The 21,261-nt window shown below is 47.4% G+C and overlaps 1 protein-coding gene across 3 annotated transcripts in view; it reads right to left on the reverse strand.

The window, feature by feature from the left end:
• Positions 1-21,261, reverse strand: part of shroom4 (shroom family member 4) — an 86,688-nt gene that overhangs the window by 13,647 nt on the left and 51,780 nt on the right. The window contains exons 1-3 of one of the 3 annotated variants that reach the window (XM_056300696.1): positions 15,090-15,695; positions 9,270-9,479; positions 1,489-4,420 (exon numbers count right to left, since the gene is read on the reverse strand). In XM_056300696.1, coding sequence (XP_056156671.1) covers positions 1,489-4,420; positions 9,270-9,322 — 2,985 coding nt within the window. In that variant the 5' untranslated portion in view covers positions 9,323-9,479; positions 15,090-15,695. Of the gene's footprint in view, positions 1-1,488; positions 4,421-9,269; positions 9,480-15,089; positions 15,696-21,261 lie in introns of those variants that run through there. The other 2 variants (XM_056300694.1, XM_056300695.1) reach the window with 2 other exon arrangements.

The following is a 21,261-nucleotide window of genomic DNA, read 5'->3' on the forward strand; positions in this document are numbered from 1 at the left end:
AAAACCGCAAGAGTGATTTTTTTCCCCCTCAGTTGGTTATTACCCTGCATTTCACAACTGGGTGCCCATCGTAGTAACCAGCAACGCTTCGTCATGTAGTTTAAAAGAACAAGTTATTCAGCTGCTCAAGCCTGGCTGGTGTGATGGACTTAAGCGTAGCTTCGATGGTTGAACAGTCCACTTAAGAGACTAGCAAAAAGAAAAGCCTTCAAATGGATCAGTTTTTCCAAGGAAATATGCACCCAATGAGAGTAGCTCCTCGGACTTGAATGAGGATGAAAGTTTTTAAAAAAAACTATTTTCATTTGTACTTCATGCCAAGCACTTCCACTGAGGTAATGCATTTCTATTCAGCGATTGTCTGTCTGAGAGAGCTGCATCAACATAAAGATAAAATTACAGACAAACACACAATACTTGCATGAAAGAGTGAGGACAAATCTGAATTTTCTACGAAAGCTCTCCGATAGGCTGAAGACCAATTTCTCACCACCAGGCTCACAGGCGAAGCCCGTAAAAGGGGCTTCTCTGGCCACTAAATCTCAACCTAAATCTGACATATAGTCTAAATATTAACGACCTCTTCAGTTTCTGTTACAAATCTAAAACACCTTCTAGCCGTACAGGTCAGTTTCAAAAAAGGGATGACCCGTAGTGCAGCGGAGAAACCATGCAGGAGGTGTAGCGTAGATACACATGGGCTAGTCGGGTAGCTTTTGGGGCACAGTTAACTTCTATGGTGGTTGTGGTTGACAAAGTGTCTCTCTTCACACTTTAAATGTGTCCTTTTTATGTTTGCTACTGTTGAACAGAAATGTGTTTAGCCAATTATGCAATCAGACATCTGAAGAGCACACCAGAAGTGTAAACCTATGACTAGTATGACACATAACCTATGAGTATGTTTGATATGGAACACTCACAGATGGGGGATGAAGGTGTACCCCATTAATCTGATAAGTTGGGTTTTTTTTTATTCCTACCCACTTTCGGTGTTTATTATGTTTTCCATATGTCACTACCTGTCTTGTGCTTATCCATATTGTTTCTCTGCTAATGCCATTACCTGTGTTTCCCCCTGGGGTATCATTTAAGATTCATCTGATCAAATATGAGATAAGTTAAGTTCAAATGAGTCTGACCCACAGTTCAACTTGCTCCAAGTCAGAAACTCTCTCTCTCTCTCAGTCCACTGTTCACTCAGTTTGTCTTTACAGTATCTCTATAAATCTGCAGAGCCGAGTTGCAGACCCCTGCTGAGAAATAACCTGGCAAACCCCTTGACTTCTTTGTGAACCTTGTATAAGCCTAACCTATCTGTAATGGAGTGTATACGTTTTATTATTGGAAGAACGATAGTACCAACGGGAGTGTTATTGAATCAAGAATGAAAAACAGAATCTGTGCGTATGCGTGGGCTCCATCCTTGAGTGTGTGCATGTATGTGTTCATGTGGAAATTTTGTGCAAATTAGTGCTGTCCACTTACTTCTGTAGGCGTGTGGCTCCTGGCTGTGTGTGGCTGGTTCTCCGGGTACTGAGAGCGATTGTTGACTGAAAAGAAGGCCGACCGAAGGGCCTGATTGTGGGCTTGGCTGTGGGAGAGAGTCTGAGCTTGGAACTGGGGCAAAGGGTTGTGTAGGTTGTCCTGATGATGGAAGTCTTGCTTTTTTCCTTTGAGTCCTGAGCTGTTGTAAAAGTCCTGATCTGAGGCAGGCTGAGCCTTTCTTTCTTTTTCTTTCTCTCTCTCCTCCCTTTCTCTTTCAATCTCTCTTTCTTTTTCCTGCTGTTCTTTCTCTCTGACCCTCTCTCTCTCCACCTCAAGTTCTCTCTCTCGCTCCCTCTCCCACTCTCTTACCCTCTTCTCCCTCTCTCGTTCCCTCTCAGCCTCCCTCAGCCTTGTCCTCTCCAATTCTAATTCTCTCTCCTCTCGCTCTCTCTCCCATTGTCTCTCTCTCTTCCTCTCTTCCAGTTCCCTTTCCTGTTCTCTCACCCTCTCCTCCCTCTCCCTCTCTTTTTCTCTTTCTCTCCCCCTGCTGCTGCTCACAGACTGCCTTCGGGCCTCCATTGTGTTGACAAGCAGGGCGCCTTCCTGATAGAGTCCCCCTTGGTAGGAGTACCTCCTCTGGGTGTGGTGCTGACCGATCTCCCTTTCCTGGGCCTCCAAAGGTTCAGGGTGTTTCCACTGCCTGTGACTTGTCAGTCCAGCAAGATTGGACACAGACACACTTCTGCTAGTCTCTTCAAAAAATTTCATTCTATCTGCAAACGGAAGGATATCAGAATCCTCCATCCGAGAAGCAGAGGAAGAGCGGGTGGATGAAGAGCCAGAAGAAGTGAAGGCACAAACCCCATGCCGTGACCCTGTGACCTCTATCACTCTTTCACCCAGAACTCTGAGCCGTCGGTCCGGTTGGGGCTCTGGTTGCAGTTTATGTTCAGGTGTCCAGCGCCAGCGGCGAGCTTTACCAGCCGGTGCTGGTTCCTCCACCACCCGGATACCGACGCCAAAACTAGGGACCCCTGGGTCCAAAATCTGGACCGAACTCGATCGATTGTAGCGGACATGAGTCTGTAAGCCTTGATGGTTCACCTCACTTGAAGTCGGTGGTTCCTCAGTTGGGGCTGTGGTCCCTGATGCTAAGGGACTAACATGCGGGACAATCCCAACTTTGGTGCTTCTTTCCTGGGCAGGTGGGTCTGGGTCCCCCCCTTGCTCATGAAGGTCTGGACCCTCCTCCTCATGCACAGTTTCCCCATTGTAAAGAAGCCCTCCAGGGCAACGGCTCTTCTGAAGCTGGGCCTTTTTCCTTTGGATCTCATTTCGAAGGTTAGTGGCAAAACGCTCGCTGCGGCGGCGGTTCCGTCGATGGTTCCTGGATGAACTGAGTTTCTTCATAGCAGCCTCTCCTTCTGCATCTATTTCTTTTCCTCCCCCCCTCTCTTCTTCTCCTCTCCTCTGCTCCTCCAGTAAAGTGTCCACACTGGCGGCAGAACTGAGTGGCGTAAATTCTCTATCTAGTACCCGGTCAGAGCTAACTCCTTCCTGAGCGGATGATACACCGGGGTCCCCAGGTACACTTACAGAGCGACCCCAATGGCGGTGGTGCTGATTTGTGGAGAGGGATCCACCAGGCACATCCTCCATCCCCTTCAGCCTCTCTCCTATATCACCTCCTTCACAATCCCCATCCAAAAACACTGAGCCTGGGGTGGAGCAACGACTGCCTCCCCACTTGTTCTGCGAGGCCTGAAGGAGGTTTTCACCAGCAAGGTCTTCCCCTGTGAGCTGATGAGATGACTGGGTCCACTGGCTGCTACAAGAAGACAAGGAGGGCTCTGAGGGATTTGAGTCATCAGAAACCTCCACCAATGAATTATCACCGTTGAACTGCAGCAGCTGAAGCTGGGAGGCCAAAAGCTTTTCCGGGGCACTATGTCGGTGCAGTTCTGGTAAGGAGGGCTTGGTCTCAGAACACAACAGGTCAGACACCCTCTGCTGTTCTATGGAGGGTTCTTGAGGTAAGGAGCCCTGGCAACCTGAGCTAATGGGGCGAAGGCAGGCACTCCCCTGAGCAAGGTGTTGGTGGTGTTCTGTGGAGGTCTCCAAGTCATAGTCTTTATTAGTGCTATTATCATTTATGATACTGTTTAAATCTTCATTCTGACTGTGAATCTTATAGTACAGTTCCAGTGACTCCTCTTTGAAATTCCCATTTCTGTCACCTATTTCAGACTCACTGGGGTAGCCGTTACGCATTTTCAGTTCGAGACAGGGGGGGGACTCCTTATCCTCGTTGCAGTAACTGGAATGGCTGGGAATTCCGACAGGGGCAGAGACGCAACGTTTGTCCTCTGGGTGGTTCCTTGTGGCCCTGAAACTATCTCTCCTGGTTGGAGGCTGAGGGGGATTCGCCTTTTGCTGAACACCTCTTTCCTTATCCATCATGTTTTTGAGGTCTTCTCCCTTCCTATCCTCCTCATAGCAGCAGGAGGAGGGCCTCCCTCTCGCTTCAGCAGACCTTGCTTTCGGCCTTGTCAGTGACCTGGACTTGATTCCCATTAGCTGGGCCTCATCCTGGGCCTCACTTGATGAGTTCCCCGGTGTCGGTACATCCCTGCAAGGGTAGCCTCTACAAGCAGATCCCAGGCCCTGGAGGAGGTTATCCATGGAGCAGGCCTCACCGGGCCTGAGCGGCACCGTTGCGTAGTCGGATGTGTTGGAACTGGCTGAGAAGGAGCTGTAGGCAGAGTCTCGCTTGTTGTTGAAGAGGGCAGGATCGACGGGTGAGTTGTGGGAATCAGAGTATTGGTGTGTGGTTGGGGTGGCGGGGTCCAGGCTTTCCATGGAGCCCAGGGAACTACTGCGGTCTGTGGAGGAGTAAGGTCTGGATAGCTGGCCCCACTGCATGGACAAGTCACTGGAAAGAGGGATAGAAGATAGAGGGAGGGAGAGATGGTGATTAAGGACAGGAATAGAAACAGATAAAAAGACAGAGTCATAGATATGGAAAAAGAGAAAAAAAAGATATGGAGGTATATTAGTAATGGAATTGACACGCATTCCAAAATGCAGTACTACCTACTGAAAATAAATAGGAACAATACCCCCAAAAAAACAACCAAACAAACAACAACAATAACTGCAGTGTAATGAATAAAGCTGAGGAGTTTTGCCCAAAGCTTATATGGACCCCATTAAAAAGTAACAGCGGTTAATCACAACCTCATTAGGAGACTTTTTCTATTCTTTTCCGTTTTAAAAAGGAGATAATCAATCACTATACACAACCTACCTAGGTCATCTTAAGCTTTAAAAGGAATTTGAATGAATGTCTGGTAATGACCCCCCGCAGTGAAAAAATGGACACAGAATACAACTGTAGAGCTGCACGGCCAAGGGATCTGTTTTATATCAAACACAAGCCAAAGAGCCACAGCTGCCCCATATGGTTTTAAAGACCCTTGGAGGAAGCCTCTTATGGCAGGGAGGGATTTCCTCCTCATCAAATCTTACAGCCTGCAGTAAAATCCTTAAGTCATGCCCTGATTCCTCTTATCCTCTCTCCTCTTCCTGTCTTCATTTCCTAGTTTCTCCTCTCCCAGATTCCTCCTGCCCTGTGCAGTTTTGCTTCAGACCAGCATACGCTCTACATCCCAATGACAGGTAGTGAACGATACCCGTTGTTGCCGAGTTTCCCTTTACTTGTTTTCCAACTAAAATATTTCTGAGATTAGTATGTGGAAATTCTCTTAAAATTATTAATCTACACTGAGTTGTTGCCCCCCATCCCCCCGAGTTTAGAGAGTTTGTGTTATATCCTTTTTGTTCTATGCTGCACGTCCCTCCAGGTCAAGTTCCTTGGATGTGCTTAGCTAAAAATAACAACTTTTAACGTGCACTTCAGGGCATTGATTACATTGCATTTTGTAAAATGGGCTAATTTCGATAAACCTCATTACCCCTCACTCCATTTCATTACTACAGAAGACAGTTGTTCTCCAAAAAAAAGAGCTTGACTCACAATAGTGGCGCAGATCAAGTATTACTCAATCTGACGCCGTGCTTCGCCATATGGACGTGTGCAGGTTTCCATCCCAACCCAGCAGGGCAACCCACTGATTTCACTGATCAGCACTGATCAACCAGACAGAGGAGGATTAATCAGCGAATCATGTTGGGTTGGAAGGAAACCCTGCGTTCACATGACTCTCCATGTCACATAGTCCGGCAGCACTGTCTTCCCAAGCCAAAAAAAAAAACCTTTCCCTGTCACTTCACGACAAGGAGAATATTCTGAGGAGTTTGAGCGACGAATCAAAGGGGAGGGGCTCCTCTATAGGTTTGACCTGGGCAAGGAGAGAGGAAGTGAGGAAATGAGAACGAAGCCTGAACAGGAAATGACAGTCACTCCCACCCAATCAGTTGACAACGTGGAACATGTGAGTGTTTAGAGTGACACACATTAAACCGGCTGGGAAATATGCGCGCGCGCACAAATGCAGACGCGCCGACGCGCTCGACAAGCAGCTTAGATACCGCAAACACAAATACACAAAGTCACTGTTGTATATGCATACACACTGCTAAAAGAACAAAGTGTTCATCTTTTAGACATAAACACACGCACACGCGCGCGCGCACACACACACACACAGACTGTACAAAATGTCCTGCCTTTTTTAGACAAACATAGTTTATTGAATGTCTTCCTCTCTTTGTGACCATGTTCTGGGAGTCACATGCCATTGTCCCGAGCTCTGCTGGGAGCTGCCTTCTCATCCGAATGTATGTGTGTGTGTATGTGTGTGTGTGTGTGTGTACAATGTGAACAGATGAGGTCAGGCATGACTAACTGTGGGAAATGACATACACAGACACACACAGCCCCTATCTAAACCAATTGGGACTATTACGCCTAATAGTGGTACTTTATATCACCGATTCTTATCGAAAGGAGAACAGTGCAGCACACTGACGTAAGAAAGTGCTGATAAACAGCGACTTAAAGGCTATTTTTAACGTGAGTCAACACGGAAACGATACTTCCCTTTTCCCTTTAAAGGACTATATGGCACATCTCCGTGGGATTCGCATACAGAGGCACCAGATCTTCTGTGTGCAAGATTTATTCTGCAACATGCAGGGAATTTCAAAAATTGTATTGCGTACACCGCTGTCGAGTTTTCCTTGTGCGAATGTTAATTTGTTCAACCGCCAACTATGTACTTAAAATTTATCTGCATTACTGGGCTTAATTTGATCATGATGTTCACGTGTCGTGTTTACGCTAGTTTTTATGTCGGTTCAGTTCTGGGAAAAGTTGGCTTGCAGGACGGCATCGCAATGCAAACAAACCGGCCCGGTTCACACTAACGCAAACAACGAAGCAATAAAAACGGCGCAAGATTTAATAGGGAGTAAGAAACAAACGGGGTTCTCACAAGTCAAATGATTTTGTCCTATCGGGGCGCTATTTTTATTCCCTCACTGGTTATTTAGAAGGGAATTTTAGGAATACAATACAGTTCTGTGGTACGTCCCAGAGTGTTCACTGTGAAGAACCCAAAAAGGCAAATCCCCAGTATATCTCAGCTTCTTCTTCTCTTCCTGGTCCCTCAAGACAAAGTAGTTTTGCTGCAGATTAAAGGTGAGTTCACGCCATTCTTTTTCTTTTTTCTTTTCTCTTTGCAGACCTGCCAAAGAAACAAATGACCGATCGCCATAAAAAAGTAGTTTTGCTACTGAAGACGTGTTTACATTATCCTGCTTTTACTTCCAACTCTTTCCTTGGACGCCTCTGAGGAGCTGCCACGAGGCAGATGAATGGAGAAGCAGCGCTGAAGCAGCACCATATGCCAAAGCTAAGGTGTTCTGAAGCTGAGAGAAATGTCAAACTTTTTTTGCAGAGCAAAGTAGACAGCTTCTTTTTTTTGTGGGGGGGGGGGGGTGACTGAACACAAGGACAGTGAATCCCTATTGGCACAATGGGCACTGTCTAACTCTGACCTGTGACGCAAGAGCATAAAAAAAAATTCTTCCATTGATCAATAAACTGTCACACTGCATTACCGTTCAAGTTATTGATTACACTTTCATTTACAGCTGAAACCTGTAATCATGTGACATAAACAGTCGGCCACTAGGGTTGGGTCTCCCATCTGGTCCGCCGGAGACACAGGCAGACAGACAGGTAGGCAGGAAGACAGATCCAGACACACAGACATACAGGCAGACAGACAGGCAGGCAGACAGATGCAGACAGACAGGCGAGCAGATAGACAGGCAGGCAGACAGACAAACAGACAGGCAGACAGATAGACAGGCTGGCAGGCAGACAGGCGGACAGACAGGCAGACAGACAGATGCAGACAAACAGACAGACAAGCGGGCAGGAAGACAGACAGACAGGCAGGCAGGCAGACGCAGACAGACAGACAGACAGATGCAGACAGACGGAGGACTGACTCCTGACTATTTATCACAGTGAAATGTTTGGAGGGCTGAGAATAGACCAGTGGTCTTCCTGTGTGGGCTGTCTTGATATTAAAACACAGTGATGTCAACATTTTCCTGGCGATTGTTGGCTTCTGGAAACCAGTCACAGGGACTTTAACCCCAGCCTACACCGGGTAACTAGGGAGTCACGGGCTGACTGCGAGTGATGCAACGCTATGAAACACACACACACACACACACATCAGCGTGCACCATGTGACTTAACTTTGAGCAGTATCAAATAATATTTCCTAATAACGTGAACAACAAAAGCAAGTGAGCCTTCTTTTCATCATGCAAGCAGCACTAAGTGGATGGGTTTGCCATGATAGAAATGTGTTTTTCAAATATCATTTAGTTCGTCTTGTTTGACTGATGGCTTACCGAGCATGATCCGGACTGGCCTGATGTAAATCCCACATATGTATTGTTACAACTATTTCAATACACTTAAAATAACGTATCGATTAAAGAGACGGGGGGGGGGGGGACATCATAGACACTAAAAAACTGTATGACACTCCTCATCCCTCATAATCGTCTCACACTGTAAATGTTGCGTTACATTCTTTGTGGGGTTTTGTATGCGAGCATCCAACAGAGCCATATTCCTTATGCGTGCAAACAATAAAATCAGAACTTGATCTGATCTGTCTCGAGAGCCACCAGCGTCTTCTCTACCGTCTCACTCCGATGACTGGTCAAATTTCTTGTGTGGACCAACACGGGGATCTCCGGTTCGAATCCCCGTGTCACCTCCGGCTTGGTCAGGCATCCCTACAATCACAATTGGTTGTGTCTGCGAGTGGGAAGCCAGATGTGGGTGTGTGTCCTGGTCGCTGCACTAGCGCCTCCTCTGGTTGGTTGGGGTGCCTGTTCGGGGGTGAGGGGGAACGGGGGGGGGGGAATAGCGTGATCCTCCTACGCGCTACGTCCCCCTGGCGAAACTCCTCACTGTCAGGTGAAAAGAAACAGCAGGCGACTCCACATGAAGTCTTGACTTAAGTAACACGGTCTGCGTTTAACACGTGGTTGAAACCAGAATCCTGTCCCCTGTCGTAACCTGGGTTAACACACAAGGCTCCCAGCAGATAGTGACGAACCTAGTAAATTCATACGATGCAGCCCCTCTGCCCTACTGGACTGCGACAGACGTGATCATCTCCCCCGAAACACCCGTGGTACCCAACCCTGGTACACCAGTAAAAGAGAATTCCCTCCCCCTCTGTTTTTTCTGGGTGCCCCGGGAGGCGGCGGCCGAGTCTGCTTACCTGCTGTCGGTTGTGTGCCAGGGTAGCGTGTAGGGGCCAGAGTGGAGCTGCATGGTAGACGGGGGAGGCGGCGGGGGCAGCGGCGGGCAGTCGTCGGGGGGGAGGCACGGGGGAGAGGCAGGGGGAGGCGGGGGAGGGGGCAGGGGGAGCGAGGGGTCCGATAGCTTGGCCAGGTGCCAGGAGTGAGGCCTGATCAACGGGACACTGCGCCTGAGGACAGAGAGAGAGAGAGGGAGAGAGAGAGAGCGAGAGAGAGAGAGCGAGCGGGATGAGACGTGAGGCGGATGAAAACGACAGCTGGTTATAAACTTTGGCTTTCCGAGTTTCTTTGTTCAAATTACCCGTTTTAAGTTTACGCGGACAAACGGTTTGTTCCCCCGTGAAAAGTTTCCTTTTTATGTACCCCCGTGCCCTTCTGTCGACCAGTCCACCGAGACAGTTTCCCAGTATGCGGAAAAATACTCGGCCACAAATAAAACCCGCTGAAGTCGAAGGAGACGCGGCAAACGACTCGTGAAACATGTGTTGCTGCGGGGTATTTCCATGGGCTGGGTCTGTGTCTACGGCCAACAGATGACCAGGCACCAACGTGGAGAGGAATGAACTCAGGCAACCAACTCCCCTGCCAACTGGAGCTGCTTGGTGTGGGTGAGTGTGTGTGTATTTCTGGCTTTATGGTATTTGTCCAGCAAACTGTGCGTTTTACAATATCCTTTTGAAAGATATACCACGCTTTATCGTGCTAAATCACACTATACCCATTTCTAAGCAATAACAAGGCGGCCTTGTTGCTTTATCCAAGATTTATTCGAGAAAGATGCCCGAAAGCAGATTTCCCCATCTTGTGACAGCCGGATGTGTCTTGGAAATTTGTGTCCTGCATTAATTAAACGAGACCCCCCCCCCCCCGCAGTAGGCCTCCGCCGGTTCACACTTCCAAGACAGATATTTTCTAACTTGTCTTGAATGGCCAATGGATTTGGGGGGGGGGGGGGGGTCATGTAAGGCACACAGTCCTCGGGACTATTCTGAGGCTAGATACGTCAGGCTGTTCCAACATATTCCCCAATTCCCAGGGACAGACTTCCAATTCAAACACAAACCAGCCTCTATTCAACCCCCTGCTGCGTGCGCGTGTGTGTATGTGTGTGTGTGTATGTGTGTGTGTGTTTCAGAGAGAGCGGGCGAGAGAGAGGCAAGATGAGTGGCTAACAGAGAGAGAGGGAAATATTCCAGCCAGGTATAAACCTAAATTCCCAGGAGATTCCCAAAGACTGAATGAAGCATTATGTAGGGAATAATAATATCCTTTGGGAGAACGTGAAAGTATCGGGCCGGTAGAACGTTCGACCTGGACGAGAGCGGCTCCGGAAAAACACCCGGGAGCGGAGAACGGGAAGATAAGCCAGGAAAACAAGTCGAGCCGGGACAGAACGGCAGAGTAACCCAGTACTTCGAAACCCGTGTACGAAAAAGGTCACACGTCTGACTCTGACAACAGCCAAAACGCCGTCGGTATTCACTCAGTTTTATGACGTCACTCAAGATGGGACCGCCAGCCAAACACGGAAAACACAACACTGGACTATTCCTGGTGTTTGGAATAACACTCGGGAGGTATGGCTTTGGGAAAGGAATGCAGATCCTGGCATAACCGGGGGCAGGAAACGAAAGGGGGGGGGCGTTTTTTAGAATATTATAGTTTATGATGAAGCGGGGAGCGGGAGTCCATTTCCAAAACAAACACTGGGGCTTCCTGGTCCTGGCAGCCTATGAGGTCTCTTCATCTGAGAGCAATTGTTTGACGCGGCCGACAAAGTCCTTAAATTATCCCCTGAGAAACTTCTACAGCATGCTGCATGTGTTTTGTGCGTCTGTGTGTTTGTGCATTTTGTGCGTGGCGGTGTGGATTGTGTGGGTCCAAGTATTGTGGATTCAGTTGTTCATGCAGTGTGTGTGTCGTGTGTGTGTGTGCGCACACGCACAAATTCGCTGACCTGCACTTTTCACATCGACTGCATCTCTACTTTGCAAGATGTGTTAAAAAAAAAAAAAATGGCGTGTCGACCGAAATCTTGGTGAATTTTTTACAAAAGCGCCGTTGAAAGCATCCTCACCGGGGGGGGGGGGGGGACAGTGTGGTTTGGCAAACAAACTAAAAAGAATCAGAAGGTGCTGTGAAATTGGCATCAAGGGTAATAGGAAGTACGGGTCTAGGATTTTGACACCGTTCTCCGCAGGGGAACGGCAACGTGCACCACAGAGGAGGAGTCAGCCCATCACATTTTCTCACTACGAACATCTGGGAAGTACTGCCCACGCATCAAGACTCACGCCTCTCAGGGCGTCCGGGTAGCGTGGCGGTCTACTCCGTTGCCTATCAACACGGGGATCGCCGGTTTGAATCCCCGTGTTACCTGCAGCTTGGTCGGGCGTCCCTGCAGACACAATTGGCCGTGTCTGCAGTTGGGAAGCCGGATTGTGGGTATGTGTCCCGGTCGCTGCACTAGCGCCTCCTCTGGTCAGTCGGGGTGCCTGTTCAGGGGGGGAGGGGGAATAGCGAGATCCTCCCCATGCGCTACATCCCCCCCCCGGTGAAACTCCTCACTGTCAGGTGAAAAGAAGCGGCTGGCGACTCCACATGTATTGGAAGCATGTGGTAGTCTGCAGCCCTCCCTGGATCAGCAGATGGGGGCCCGGTCGCCACACCAGCGCCTCCTCTGGTCGGTCGGGGCGCCTGTTCAGGGGGGAGGGGGAATAGCGAGATCCTCCCCATGCACTACATCCCCCCCCGGTGAAACTCCTCACTGTCAGGTGAAAAGAAGCGGCTGGCGACTCCACATGTATTGGAGGAGGCATGTGGTAGTCTGCAGCCCTCCCTGGATCAGCAGAGGGGGTGGAGCAGCGACCGGGACGGCTCGGAAGAGTGGGGTAATTGGCCGGATACAACTGGGGAGAACCCCACCCCAAAAAAAAGGCTCACGCCATCTGTTTCACGAACAGTTTTTACCTGCGGGCAGTCAGGACGCTGAGCACAAGACAGCGGACACGCTCGCTGGCTGTGTTTGTGATTGTTCCCCTTTCTATTGTTTAATGCAATTGACAATTTCCTTAAAATATTCCCCCAGGAAATTACAGTGTGTATGTGTGTGTGTGTGTGTGCCTATGTGTGTGTGTGTGGGAACTACCCAAAAATCCCTGTAGACTAAATACCATTAGCGAGCCTCTCACAAACATTAGCGGACCCCTCTCTTTCTCTCAGACCTCCGCGAGATCGATGACTCTGCAAAAAAAAAATCCAAATATTTGATGTGACACCGAGAGAGTTGGAGGGAGACGGAACGCGGGACATATAAAAAAAAAATTTTTTTAAAATGAAACAACAGAAAAATTATGATAAATCGACGGTTTTGCGAAGTCAAGAATATGATATGGCTGACAAAATATAAAGGTGCCTTGCTGAGACAACGTGACGCGAGGGAAAGGGTTCACGCAAACCACATGATCAATCTCTGCTTCTCCTCAATGCCTGGAGCAATAACCCGGGACGGATGGAGGGGAGGACGGAGGGGAGGATGGAGGGATGGGGGGTTTGTTTAATAGGCGCTACGTATCCCGGACAGTCCAGAATTCAGAAATGTGTCTTTAACTGAGAAAGAATGGGAATCCATTTGCCGTGCGACAACAACAAGGCGGAATAGAAACCATACTGTCTAGCAGTAGAAATGGAGACTTAAGTTAGAGAAACCACAACGCTGCTTTTAACTTGTACAGTATTCCCAAGTGTTAATACCATGGGGATCAATTTTCATCTGTAAAATTTGTTCGATGATACTTGGTATATAAACTTCTGCAGATCTCTAGTTTACTTTTGGAAAACCGTGCAAAAGACTCCCGTTATTCTTAAATTCCTTTTTATCGTCTCCCCTACGGCAAATAAAAACAACCGATTCTGACGCGTCACGACTGACTTCACTGTCGATGGAGCGGAACGAAAAGAGGACGAGATACTGCGCATCATCCAACGCCGCGGCACACAGCGGCTCTCGCTTTATATTCAGGAGAACGACGCGCATGAAGGCCGAGAGCCGGCGGAGAACTGGCAGCGAGCCGGCGCGAGAAATTCAACCAGGAAACGGCAAATGGTCAGAGAACACGGACCTGTGTGATAAAAAACACATCAGGGCCTCAAATGTCAAGTTCGAACCCCGACATGTGGTCTGGTTAGTTCACACCTACTGCGGTTTACAAGTACCAGATGACTGCACCGGGCTCCATGAGTTTGTCCATATTCAACTGTTTGTCACTGTGACCGACACTTGCCTCCAGAGAGACTGACGGAGAGCTACATAGGAAGCGGCGGCATTTGCTCTAGGGCACTCCGGCAGGGGTTGAACCTGTTACCTTCCACATTAAGAAACTTTCACCCTCCTGGTTGTCTTGATATTTGGAAATATTCGCAGGTTTTCCTTCACAGTGTCGCTTGACAACTCGGTGTATTAGCGGTGCTAGCATCATCAGCGTGCAATGCTTCTGATTTAGTCTTTGGTTGGTTCGTTACTCTGATCTAACAACTTGCCAGGTCACATCCAGCTAAAGAAACCGATTCTGACTCTTTTCACTCCCAGTCAAACATGTGCAGGTTCTGTCCCGTCTCACACAGTGACCCAGCTGGCAGACTGCCTCGGTCGGCAGCCACAGGCCAACAAAAATCACATGAATGATGCTGAATGAAGGGGATTTTCTTCATTAATGACGCGCGCCAGATAAGAGTCGATCCTGCCGCAGGCACCAGCAGATCAAGTTCATCGCCCGCAGAGAGGCACCGCTGCAACCAGAATGAGGAAATCCAATCAACCCTGAGTCAACACAAGCCGCTATTTAAACACAGCCTTCATGCATGCTGCCCCGGTTGCAAACGTTTTGCACCGGCAAATCGCTTCGACTGACGACGACAACGACCGTCAGCACAATTTTAACAAGAGGGGCACAAGTATGTGTAGGCCCGTCTGTTTGACTCAGGAGAGCATGAACAACCTTTCTGAGGGGCAACATCCCCGAAAAGATAAATGATGAAGGTCAAAGTCCTGAGAGAACAGGTGGAGAGAAAGGGGGAGGGGCGGACGGGACGGGAGAGAAGAGCAGAAAGGGGAACAGAGGAGAAGATAGACAGAAGTTAAAGGCCAAGAATTTCGATTTGCCGTCCGAGACTCTGAATGAGCCTCTATGAAAGGAGTCCGCTGGAATGTCCCACTTATGGTCAGAAACTGTAACAGCTGACTGATACTGCAAAGGTCACGGCTCATAATCGGAGTCACACACACACAGTCACAATAAACTACAGACAGAACGCCAGGCAGACAGACAGGCGGACAAACTGACTTGGAACTGATAAGGATGCACACTTTTTAAGTCTTTAATCCACGGAGAAAAAGGAAGGATTTAGGTGGGAAAAAAAAAGACGGGAGCTGAAGGAATACAAAGAACGAGTGAAGCGTGCATGCATGTGGTTGCACCGGTGTGCATGTGAAAGTTACTGGCAAGAAAGGATAATATCAGCAGAGGAAACCTGCGCTGACTGTGTTGTTAGTTAATGTCCTGTAAAAAAAGAAAACAACTTATGTGCCAAGGCGGAAAGATAAGTCTAATTTGCCCTCGTAGGAAAGAACCAATACAGTTTGATGACACAAAGATTCACGAGATTCAATTGCAGAGATGAGAGGAAGTAAAAGCCGGAGGGGACGAGCTATAATGTGCAAATCCTAGTTCGGAAACTCGTGCTGAAGAGATGACTCGAGATGAGAAGGTTTTGGGACTTACCTCCGAAAAAACTAAAAACGGAGTAAAAACTTGCAGCTGTGTCCCACGTACACAGGAGGTCAACATTGAGAGTCCAGCGACCTCTTGGGGATGCACTCCCGGTGATTTCCAAACACTCGCACGACGGCGGGCTTGGCGAACGCACCTCGCGCCACAGACAACTAGTGTCTCATCACCTTTCACACGCTGACTTTCACAACTTGCCAAGTTGAGAACGCCGCACCTCACAAAACAACACAGCAGGCCAGAGGCAGATATGGGCTCTTTTGGTTTTGTTTGTTTTCTTTCCCCCTTCACAGTGGGTAAATCCTGTGTTTCCCCTCCTTACAGCAGCTGATAAAAGTCTGGGTCGTTCCACAGGCGAAAAAAGATGCATAACAAAAGTGCAGTCAGTGATCCGCTGTCCACCTGAAGTGAAGCAGCGGGCAGGTTTTGACCAGCATGTCCCCGCTTGTGGTATAGAAAACTGATCAGTGGTCCTTTCACCTCCCTCCCTCCTTTCCTCTCCTCCTCTTCACCCTCCCTCTCTTGCTCTTCTCGCTGGGAGACAAAACATTGCTATTTCGCCCTCTCGCTCACTGCATTTCTCTTTCTCACACCCCCTATGCTCTCCCTCTCTCTCTCCCTCTCTCTCTCCCCCTCCCTCTCTCTCTCTCTCTCCCTCTCCCTCTCTCGCCCAGGCAGGATGCGTGAGTCAGTAAGAGAGGAAGTTTTGCAGAGGGCAGATAAACTAGGGAGACGGCTGCTAGAATAATACCCAGAATTCCACACTGTTATTGTTAGACAGAGGGAAAAATTCAGAGGTACTTCCTCCTGGAGCTTGCGTGCGTGTGTGTGTGCGTGTGTGAGAGGCAAAAGAAAAAGAGACAGAGAGAAATAGAGAGAAAGAGCGGAGAGAGCAAGTGGCAGTTCAACACAGGAGCGGGCCTCGGCTTAGCGGGGCCGAGAGAACAAAGTGCGCTGATGGATGGTGGTTGTGAGAGAGGACGACTGATTTGTGGGAGGATATAGATGTTTCTGCAGCAGTCAAAGGAGAAACAATGAAGAACAGTAAAGGTGATAGATGAGTCTGTTTTGCAGGAGATGGATAAATAAAAGGCTAATGACCGTTTCTTCTTTGCTTATTTTTGCTTCGTTTTAGATGCGACACCCCTCATGAACTTGGCTTCTAACACGTCCACAAGCAAAATGACGTTCAGTCTCATGTTTAGCTGTAGCGTCTGTATAGATCGAGCCATAATAATGTTTGCAACTGAGTGCATCTCAAAATATATTTTGTTGTAAGACGCTAATGGTTGTTTTTTCATTTTCTTTTCTTTTCTATAAATTTATTTCTGATTTTTCTCTTTTTCTCCCAATTTAGTGGCCAATCGCTCCCTATTTTAATTCAAACACCCGCCCTTGTACTGCATTTGTTCACCAACTGCATCTCTCCGGCCGGCAGTCTCGAAGGAGACGCCTCGCCACTTCCAGGACAAGGCGAATCCAGGCCGAACCACTGCTTTTTCCCAACACACACAGAGACGCATCCATGTGACGAACACAAGCCGACTCCGCCCCCTCCCAAAGACAGCGCTGCCAATTGTTGCTGCTTCATCGAGTCCGGCCATAGTCGGATCTGATGAGACCGGGGCGCGAACCCTGGTCCCCAGTGGGCAACTGCATCGACACAAAGCCGATGCTTAGACCGCTACACCACCGCGGACCCCTTTATTTTCAATCATCATTATACAAAATAAATTTTTCTACATCCCCACCACTCTTCTCTTTTCACCCCCCTCCCTCGTATTCAGTCACTTGCTATTGCCCATGTGGTTTCGAGCGAGATAGGATTTCACAGAAACCATCGAAAGAGATGCAAGTAAGACGTTCTCTATAAGCTTTGACATGCTCAAACAAATCAATCTTTAGATAAAAGTTTTTCAAGTGTTTCTGACATGTTAGCTTGCTTTTCTGGGTTGCCAGCTAGCTAAAAACATGATTCAGATAAGCTAACTTTAGCTCCGCCGGATCACTGCAAAAGCATCTGTTTGACAACATCAATGTTAAACGTCGTCAGGACACGATGGAAATGATACGTAAAGCCAGCTACTCGTCTGAAAATGTGCAGTCAATACTAGACCTACACCCATCGACAATGATCCTGTATTGTTTTGTTCACAACCAACTCACAACAGTTGTGCTTTGCATCTATGACACCGCTTGTGTTTGATCACACACATCCCAGTTGCAGGAGCGCTATAAGAGCATTAACAAGCTGTCGTCCTGGGGGCGTCCGGATGGCGTGGCAGTCTATTCCGTTGCCTAGCAACATGGGGATCGAATCGCTGTGTTACCTCCGTCTTGGTCAATGTCTCTACAGCTGTGTCTGCCGGCTGGAAGCCGGATGTGGGTATGTGTCCTGGTCGCTGCACTAGCGCCTCCTCTGGTCAGTCAGAGCGCCTGATCAGGGGGAGGGAGAACTGGGGGGAATAGCGTGAAGTGGGAGGATCACGCTATTCCCCCAAGCGTATACTTCGCTGCTACACTTCTGTATAAGGCTCAATGAACAGTACAAGCTCTACTGTACTAGAGGGTCTCTGCATCCCTATCTGTATTCTCCTTTCTAGAATTTCACATTACAGCAACTGTATTCTGAGGTTTTGGTGATTTTTGGCAAGCCAATCAACAAATGAGTCAAGATTCAAAGCCTCAGCCCTCCCAGACTCAAAATTTACACCCAGATTGCTCAATCTCTCATTGGTTATGGTGGACCTGAGGTAAGTTTTCACCAATTTCAGCAGAGAAAAACTCCGCTCACAAGAGGCAGAACTCACTGGGATCGCGACTGCTATTTAACAGTCTAAAGAGCTCAAAAAAACACTTCTTTATTCAGCTCAATAAATAGGATCAGCTCTGCTTTACTAGAAGGTTTCTGCATCCCAGTCTGTATTTTCCTTTCTAAGATTCAGCTGAACTGATGTAGTTCATGCCCCCAAGTCATCAATATTTTAACCATACAATCATGCAAATGAAAACAGAGCGGTCTCTTTCAGAAATGCATCACTTTTGGGGTTTAGAGCTTGGATGCTATTCATAATGTCAGAGTTTGTCTTTGAAATCCATCTGTTAAGCTCATTGAGCATCTGATCAATGACGAAGCAGAAAAAGGCTGTACGAAACCCGTCTCTATCTGGTTCTGACTCTCTCTGGCCAACAGTAGTCAGTACACAGTGTTCAACCGAGTTTAGAGCTTAGCCTTTTTTGTCGTTTTGCAGCCGGCTGTACTGCAGCATCACACTGCTCAGAAATGTTCAACACTTCATCCCACAAGTTATCAAAAAATGACTTCTGCCTGAAGTCATTCAATGTCTGAACTAAAGCTTCAACTAAATCAACAGCTTTGAAAAGTCAAGTGATGACCTTCGTACATCTTTCTTTGTATAGTTAGCCATTTAGGATGGACATATGACTCATATGAGAACACACTGTTTCTAGTAAGGAGAAGAACTGTATCTACTAAAACCACATTTAGACAGTGGGCATTGCAGTGGATGTAAAAGGCATATTTCGCTTGCTCTTTGATTCTAGCCTGGACCCCAGAATGCTGACCACTCATGATGGCAGCACCATCATATGCTTGGCCTATAAGGTTGTTTTTGTATTCTAGACCATGACTTTCCAATATGTGGATTATTTTTTTCAGTAAGCCCTGCTGCATCTAGCCTCTCGCCAGATTCAAAATGGAGAAAACTCTCCTGGATAGCTCCATTGAAATAGTACCTGAGTACTAGAGAAATCTGGGTTACACTTTATTTTAAGGGGTCAGAAATTACCAAGTAATTTCCTAGTAATAAGGTGGTAATTATAACGTAATTTCTTAGAAATAAGGTTGAATACCTTGTAATTTGGGTTAGGGTTAGGGTTGGGGTTAGCTGTAAAATTACCTGTAAAAACTACCACCTTATAACTAGGAAATTACAAGATAATTTCAACCTTATTTCTAAGAAATTACATGATAATTACCCCCTTATTACTAGGAAATTACTAGGTAACTTCTAACCCCCTAAAATAAAGTGTTACCGAAATCTGTTCTTTTTTGCTTTTTTGTTTTAATTCTTTTGTTGCATCTGCCATGATGCTGAAGACATCACTGATTTTCACTTCTTCTGTAATTTTGGTTTGAACCATGTCTACCAAACCAAACAGCCCCGAAGCTCATTCTGAATGATTTCGCTTGTGTACTTTGTATTATGAATGGAAGTCAACCTTTTTTTCACAGCTATATCATGGTTAGCAATTGTCTCTAGAATTGCCACGAAGTTCTCTTTATTATCTGAGACTGCAAACTCGTTGAGTCTGTCCTCTTTGAGCAATGTTTTGTGTGGCAATAAGTCGTAGCACTTCCCCTATTGTTTTTACACATTCCTGATTTTCTCTAACCTCTTTGTTATGTTCCTTGTTTAGGACATTTGCCAGTGTTGTATTAGTTGTTACTCTGATAGTCACAGGCACATATACTCTGTGGCACTCTCCACTTCCCGCTGTTATTCTTCAGCTCTCTCAACACCTGGATCATCTGGCTCTGTCTCAATGTCTGCCTCATCACTGTCGTCTTTATTTTTGGGGGCATAATGTCTTTTTTCTCTTCATTTTGAAGATAACTATAGAGCAAAAACAATGGAAATTAATGCACAACACTTCAGCAACCCCAAATATGAATATACTGTTGCTGGTTTGCTTAAATTAATTTGTGTTGCGGTAGCCTTTGGGCTTACATTTCACAACTTTAATAGCAAAACCGATGAAGACGAATGTACAGCATGCCATCAGCTCAGGCCAACCATTCATGAAGAGAGAAATTTTCTTCCAAACACTATCGCAAAGCTTACAAGTATTAACCCTTCCCCATGCAACTTATTGTTTATGCTATGTAGCACACATTACGTTACATCGTTCGTTATGTTTTCACTAGCATTATTACGCTTCTCATAGTTCTCAGTTAGCATTTGCTATATTTTTTTATGTTAAATCGCTGCTTCCTCAAAACCAACATTAGCTATAATTTTCATAATCTAGTTTTCTAATCGCACCTGTTTTAGCATACGCGCTAAACAGCTAAACACATAGGTGTGACCGTATGCGCGAAAGGGTTAATGCAAGCAAACTGTTAGCTGTAGCTGTTCACGCGGGCTGCTATCAGAATCAGAATCAGAATACTTTATTTATCCCTGGCCAGAAGTCTTACCTTGTACTGATTGCACAAATAAAATAGTTTTGCTCACCTTCAATTCTTGGCAGTAGTCTCACAACGTTTAGCTTTGATTCTTGCTTCTGGTCAGTGCTGACCAGTGGTTGGTACCCTACCACTTTCGCACTTCCGCCACTGCGTACCACTCTAAGGGATCCAACTAAAATGTTGAGCCACATTTGTTCCGCCTGCTGCATCAGCGCTATATCATCGCAAGAAATCGATAATTTTATTATTATCGTAGACTCTTCGCTCAGAGGGGGGCCACGGGGCGGGGGATCCAAGCTCAGTGTTACAAGGGCACTGGCCCCTGTTGGCCCCTCCCCAGAACCGCCTATGCTCACGTGCTACATCCCCCTGGCGAAACTCCTCACTGTCAGGTGAAAAGAAGCGGCTGGCAACTCCACATGTATCGGAGGAGGCATGTGGTAGTCTTCAGCCCTCCCCGGATCGGCAGAGGGGGTGGAGCAGCAACGGGGATGGCTCAGAAGAGTGGGGTAATTGGCCGGATACAATTGGGTAGGGGGGGGGGGCTGTCATCCTAAGCACTCTATACTGTTGGCTGTTTGCTATTTGGTTAACTTGAAATTAAGATTTGCTGTGGGTTGCATGATGAGCGGATCACACAAATGGGGTCCCGGGTCGACAGCAAAACAAGGATTAGTTCAAATTCACAATAATTAAATTTCCTAAAACTTGGGGTCAGCTCCAGTTAGTGGTTAGGACTGTTGTCTTGCAGCGAGGGGGCTTTGGGTTCAAGCCTAAAATTTCTGTGCCGAGTTTGCACGTTCCCCCCAACGCTCAGACGAGTTTCCCACCACAAAGACGTGCATTTCAAATTAGCCAAACGTGTGAATGATGATGTGTGGCTCCTGTGATGGACTGGCAACCTATCCCGGGTTTCTCTCTGCCTTCTGGCCTGCTGGGAAAGGCCACAACAAC

This window comes from Lampris incognitus, chromosome 20 (genome assembly GCF_029633865.1).
Source record: "Lampris incognitus isolate fLamInc1 chromosome 20, fLamInc1.hap2, whole genome shotgun sequence".
In the NCBI taxonomy this organism is placed as follows: domain Eukaryota; kingdom Metazoa; phylum Chordata; class Actinopteri; order Lampriformes; family Lampridae; genus Lampris; species Lampris incognitus.